This window comes from Colias croceus, chromosome 19, assembly GCF_905220415.1.
Source record: "Colias croceus chromosome 19, ilColCroc2.1".
NCBI classification, from domain to species: Eukaryota; Metazoa; Arthropoda; class Insecta; order Lepidoptera; family Pieridae; genus Colias; species Colias croceus.
In genome coordinates, this window is record NC_059555.1 from 8215221 (window position 1) to 8222218 (window position 6998).

General features: G+C 29.6%; 1 protein-coding gene across 1 annotated transcript; it reads right to left on the minus strand.

Moving 5' to 3' along the window:
• Positions 1-437: 437 nt before the first annotated feature.
• Positions 438-2368, minus strand: LOC123700289. Its single transcript, XM_045647467.1, has one exon. The coding sequence runs from the start codon at positions 2334-2336 to the stop codon at positions 639-641; it is 1698 nt and encodes a 565-aa protein (XP_045503423.1). The 5' UTR covers positions 2337-2368; the 3' UTR covers positions 438-638.
• Between the last annotated feature and the right edge of the window lie 4630 nt (positions 2369-6998).

A 6998-nucleotide genomic window follows, 5' to 3' on the forward strand; every position in this document is an offset into this window, starting at 1 on the left:
CAATTGCTTAGGGCTACCTCTCACAAAAAAAGCATGCTATTTATAAATTTCTCAGTCTATATTTTCCTAGACAACTAAAGTCTAAATATGTAGTAAAAATACAAGTAAATACTCCCTTTGTTGAATGGGAATGGTAAAAGTGTTTTTAATGCTAATTGCACAAAAATAAAGGAAGCTTTTATTGTGCAGCAAACAAGGGCAAAAATTAAACATAATATGTATGCCTTATAATAATTTATTTTCATAAATACTTAAAAACTAAACTTCAATAACAGTTCATTCGGCAAGAAATATTTCAAAGGTTGACTTAGATTAATTATTATGATGTAAAAAATTATTAAAAAATAAATTCGAATACGAATTTAATCCTAATTTAAAAAAAAATGTATAAAATTAAGTACATTAGTAAAAAACTTAACTAATGGTTTGGTAATTATTGTTATTATCTTTTTGGTTTAGAAAATTAAGACATATTAAGTACTTTAAAGTTTTTGGTTACATAGAAGTTATAGAAATATGTATTTGGTGGATTTTTCTTATATCTAGAAAATAAATAAAAATAATTCACAATAGTGAACATAGTATAAAAAAACCTATTTTAGTTTGTACAGAAAACCTAAATCTATTATTATAGAAAATTACATATTTTGCTGAATAAATTTCCTTTCATTTATGCAGTTTTCCAACTCATCATGGTATTTGTCAATTTTGGAATCAAACCCTGGACTTTGTATATCACAGTCAAAACTATCTCCAGTTATTATTTTTTCCCTATTTAATGTTGAATCAAATCTGACTTTCTTTCCTGGTGTATATGTTTTGTTATGAGACAAATCATTGTCATTTGATCTTTCTTTTAAAGGTGTTACATTACCATTTAATCTAGTATTTCTTATCGTCTTTATAGTTTCGTACTGTTCATCTTCATTCTCAATCAGTTCTTCTATTTCTATGTCATCAGAATTATCAAGTTTCAAAGCTGGGTTTTCGATACCAGAGTCTTTTTTCTCTACTTTTTCTTTCGGCGGTTTTCTCGGCACTTCATATGGATTTAGAGTCGTGTTGTGTTCAATTTTGTCACCTTTGAATGTCTTTTTTAATGTTTTGAACACTTTCTTTGATAGTTTGTTACTAGCTTTTAGTATGTGATGTTTCAAATCCTTTTTACTGTCTGTTGATTCATTTGATGTGTTTGATTGGAGCATTTTGTTTAAGTTCATGATGTCTAACGCGCTAAATTTCGAGACATCGTGTCCGAGTATTTTGCTTTGCTTATTGTAGAGTGGATCTTCCATGTATTGTATATCATCAATATTTTCGTAAATAGGACTTTCTGGTCTGTATTCTACATTCTCATATTCTGGACAATCTGTGTTCAATGATGACTCATTTACAGTAGATATTGTGCTATTTGTATCATTGACAAATAATCTTCTGGGCATCAGATTTAGTGGTGCAGGCATTTCTATTGGCCTTGTTAATACTTCTTCGTTATATTCCATCTCATGTGTATTAGAATTTTCATTCAAAAATGGATTTTCTCCAATTGTTTCTACATTTACATCTAAATTCGGATCTAGGAACGGATTTGTATTCTTCTTTGGCACAATTTTCTTCTTAGTTATTATTGTTATAGTTTTTATTTCCATTATGTTGCTTTCATTTAAATCATCATCAAAATATAATGACTTGTTGGATGTTTGTGGAGAATCTAGAGCGAGTCTGTCGATGAAACTTAAATTGAGATTTGCTGAATTATTAACAAATAGTTGATTTGTAATATTTGTTTGTATGTTTGTTGTGTTATTTATAACAGAGAGATCATTGTTTTCAAGTTCGTTGTTGGATTTTTGTTCTAAGATTGATATTCCAGAATCAACTTCCGCTACACTGTCATTGAGGCTACAGTGATCCATATCAGGCATTGTATTTTGATCAATAACTTCAGAAGAGTAATTTCTTGGCGGTACGGGTGGTGTATTTATTAAATTTGCATAAATAGGCTCGTCTATTTCAGCACTGCTCTCAGCACTAGTCTTTTTAGGTGTTTCATATGCTCTTATATTCTTATTGACGTTCTGAAGTTCTCTAACTAGAAACTCGTTTACAGCTGCCTTGCTGATTCCCAGGTCTAAAGCGGTGTTCTCAAATGCAGCTATATCACAGCTCATAGTTCTTTTGCGTCTCTTATTAGGTGTTACTTCCATGGCTGTGTTACACATAGGGTCCTCATTGGCGAGCAAGTCCAGGGCAGGGTTCAAGTATACATTGGGTCCGGTTTTGATCTTTCGTTTTGCTGATCTAACTTCAAACTGGTTGTTGTCGACTGGGTTCATTATTTACTGGAATAAATATAATTGAAATGTGAGAATAGAAATTTAATATAGAAAAACTTAGGTCAATCTGTAACTAACATTTAACTGAAAGAGATATTTGCATGTTTCAATTGCTATAAATACACGAACAATGAATATTACATCAAAATCAAATATGTATTTGTAATTCTTTCAAAAACATTACAGGAAAAGTAAACAGTCTAATAAATGTAAAATTTATATTAACTAACAAAGATAGCACAGCCGTATAAAATTGTGTCGATGGTAAGTACGTAATAAGGAAATTGAACACCAAAAGCTTTCGAAGCGAAAGCCTACAAGTGCAATCGATTCACATTAATTAAATTATCTTGATGCATGAAATTCGCACATCAATCTCTTGTATAGTTTATATTTATCAAGTAAAACGTTATAAATAAACAGATTTCATTCATATATTATGCTAAATTTATTTTTTATTTTACGCTCCACTACACTTACCCATTTAAAAAGTTTTGTCCTGTTTTTAAGCCAGAATTCACTTTACAAATAATATAAACACTTTATTCGTATCAAATATTATACCATGCACTTTATTAACCACACTTTTCATTCATAATTTTATACTTGATAGCTTGTTAACAATAAACTTCCTATTTCATGCAATGTTTGCGGCAGGTGTTCAGTGACGGTTATTTTATCGACATGTTTTTATGGAGTTATATCGAGTTTGGATACGAGTACTTTTGACGGGGTCATGTCATCTATCTGATTCAAATAATTATCAAATTCCTACTTTTTGAAAATTAAATCGTAAAGAATATAGTATATTTATGTTTATAAATATATATTGTAATTATTGTTTATCTCGATATTGCTCTTTTTTATCGTTATAGAGTTGCCGTTTACGAAACGGTGAATATATTGCTTTCTAGATATGTTTTTAAATAAAGTGTATGAATGTATCTCAATAAATAATCTATTAATCAACAATTTTTTTTTGTTTCTCACATAAGAATAGGTACCTGTTTTTTATATTAGTTTCATTCCCATTTGAATATTGTGGCAAACCTTCACATGCTTAAATCTGTTATTGTTAACTATTGCATTCAAGAAATAAATAAATGGATTGGGATTTTTACAACTGTCAATCAGTTTAAATAGAGTAAGTTTGTAAAAAATGATATCATATTAATCCAACATCAATAAAAAATGGAACAATAAAACACATGTTTAACGGCAAATAAAAATAATTTATTTTGACTACTATAAATCACAAACTGGTTCCCGGAACCTCTTCCTATGTTGTACAAATTTGATAAAGAAATACCTTCACCGTTTTATTATCTATTAAGTACATTGATATTACAATTAGTAAAATGGTATAGATAGGTTACCAACATTACATTCGAACTTCAATAAATTACGCACACAATTAGACATCAAAGTGAGATGGCATGATTCAACTATCGTGAGCAAAAAAGAGACAGCCAATGCAAGTTGCGGCTAATTAGCCACATTTAATAACTCCCTGAACGATGATAACATAACTACACCTTTTTATTTATAATTTTATTTCACTACAAATTTACGTCTATCTATCATATGTATCGAATTTTATCACAATGTATGTTGATTTTTTCTCTCTTTAAATGCAGAATTTGCATACAATTTATAGAGATGATCTAACAAATAATTTGTATATATATAAAAACAACACAAAACAAGCAAATAAACTTTTTCTTTTGACAAACGCAGTATTTCGAAAGAAACAATTTTTTTAAATCTCCTCTATTATGTACAGTATAGCGATTTCTGAATATTATATCTATTTCATTCCTCGACAAATACTGGCCAAAAAAAATCAAAACAAATATACAATTCACATTGTTTTAACTTGTCTAAAATCACTAACAAAAGAATCACAAAATATGTTATTTTGAGATTGACCGCACTTAACCGTAAGAAGTCCCTTCAAGTCAATTTATAATATTTTTCATATTGTTTTATTTCTTTCTTATACTAAGTACATATGATTCAAAATTGACATTAAAATACTAAAATACACATCAATTTTTCGATATAATAATAATTTTAATGGAATGTTTAAAATTCTGTGCCTCCAGTGAATAAGGGAATAACTCAAAAACAGCACTTTTCAGGAGAGACAAAAAACTATATATCAACACTAAATCTTTATAACTTCAAATTTTTAAGCTTGTATGGGTAAGATATGATGTTAGACTTTAGTTTTACATATAAACAGATATTGTAACAACCCCATAAATATACTTTTTTCGTGTTTTTTTGTAGTTGTGGCCTTATGAACGAGTACTCCATGGAATAACTCAATGTATTCACATAATTTTTTTTTTGCTCTTTGCAATATAACGACTTATGCCCTAAAGCACTATGTTCATAGTCGCATAACACGACTTATATTATTGCCAGTTTTGGTTTTATAGAAATGATGCGACTTATTATGCTTGAAATTTGTGTACTTTATGACTCAATTGAGGCCTTTTAGTGGAACAACCATGCATGTAGTTTGAAAAACGAATAAAATCAACGGATTTTTTATCGTTACTAGATATAATAAAAACAAAACAACATGTAGGTGTTTATGCATTTAACCCTAGAAGTCCAATCTATGTAAATTTAATGTACACCGCGGCGAAATAACTTTGTCTTTTCTATATTTACCATCGAATCGCTTCGAAATCCAGAAACAACTCATTAGCCGTCGAGACCTAGCAGTACATAGTTGGCTCATCCCGGTAAATTCCGCCATTTTATAGTAAAGAGGATGTTGTACGTCATTTTGACGTATAATTGGGCTTTTCGTAACTTTTACGATTGTTTAAATAAAATATCTTGTGATTTATTTGAATATTTTTTTTTCCGAGTCACGTTTTACATATTATATACTATATATTGAGTATAAAATAGGATCCAGAAAACTTTAACACTAGGACGAAAAACCTTCAATTTTAGTAAATGACGATTATTGTCCTCCGCTGGATTTGGTCTCCAAGCAAGAGGATTGGGTGGCTGAAGATGTTGTCTGGAGAAAAACCGAATATGTCATGGTGGTTATACATTGAGGATACAAGCACTATAAAGAGATAAGAGAAGCTCGAAAACCATATTCCTGTATGTTCAGTTATCTTACAGGGAAAGTTATAGGTGGTCAGTGGCGATATTTTACGGCATGATATGGAATTTTAACAATTTCTATATCTTATAATATCAAAATAATATAGATAAATAAAGAAAAAAACAATGAGCCGCAGAGATTTTATGAAAAAATTAAGCACATATTTGAAGGTGCCTTGGATGCAATTAACAGATTTGAAGGTGCCTTGGATGCAAATACCTACGACTTGAAGAGACTACGTGACAATATCCCAATTTTTTCAAAATATATGGTACCAGAGTATCCATAATATGTTTACGATAATGCAGGACCAAAATAGTATCGATATTGCGGATTTTTTTCCTATAAAAAAGGCAAATTACAGTGGCTAAAACGCGATATGAGAGAGAACACAATATTCATAATTGTCAAGACTGGTTATAATTTTTTTTCTATGCGTCTATAATTATAGTATTATTGGTTAGATTAAATTAAAAAAAAAGATTAAAAACTAGTTATTTTTTTTTTATAAAACTTACCCAATTATAAGAAGAAAATATAACATTTTTGTTGGCTTTAGATGATTCAATTATTGTTCTGTATTTATATAAACAAAGAGTATAATATCATATGCACTTATTGTGTTAATTAAAACTGTATTTTTATCTATTGCAAAAAATAGTTAATTTCCATAGAAATATTATTAGTATTTATCCCAAGTTAACTGATAAATACCTTTTTTTTAATATAAAGATTTATTGTTGCAGATTTATTGAAAAAACGATTGAAAAATATTATTATGCAAAAAGGAATACTGTCCGTTGTTTCCGTGCAGTATTCAAATAGACCAATAGCAACACGGCATTAATGCGAAACTGTCTCATGTCGTCACTTAAACCAATGACACTAAGAGTTGTTCCTTTATGCTCATGTTAGAAAAATGACACAAATGCGATTATACTAAAATAATGTTAGCACGGATGGAACAAAATGAATTAAGTCTTTATTCAAAAAGTATAACTACACATACGTCCTTGTGTTCGTGGGTTATTTTGACTCGAGACGAATAGTTCCTTTGCGATTGCCTAAAATGATGGATAAGGTAACTTATACCGTTAATCACACCCTACTTATACCGTTTGGGTCATTCGAAAAAATGGGTTAGGATGCAGCTAGAGATATGACCTTTTGATATGTTGTGTATTTTGACGAGCTGAATCCAATGGTGCAATAAAAACCAAAGGGAATAACTCGTCTTACTCCCTTATTCACTGGAGGCACAGAATTGTAAATAATTACATTTTCAATACTTCACACGCCATCTAGTGTCAAATTTAGTAAAGCTTGTATTATGGAAACTAGCCACGTACAATACACATTCTTTTGCTATTATCGAGCCCATATCTTTTAGTCTAATAATATTCAAACAGTTATGGTCTTACCACAAAACAATTTAAACAGTTAATTTAAACTTCAAACCAGAGATCTGTCACTTTAATATTTGTCTTTGTGAAATACGACAAAAACAGATTTATAAAAAGGGACAG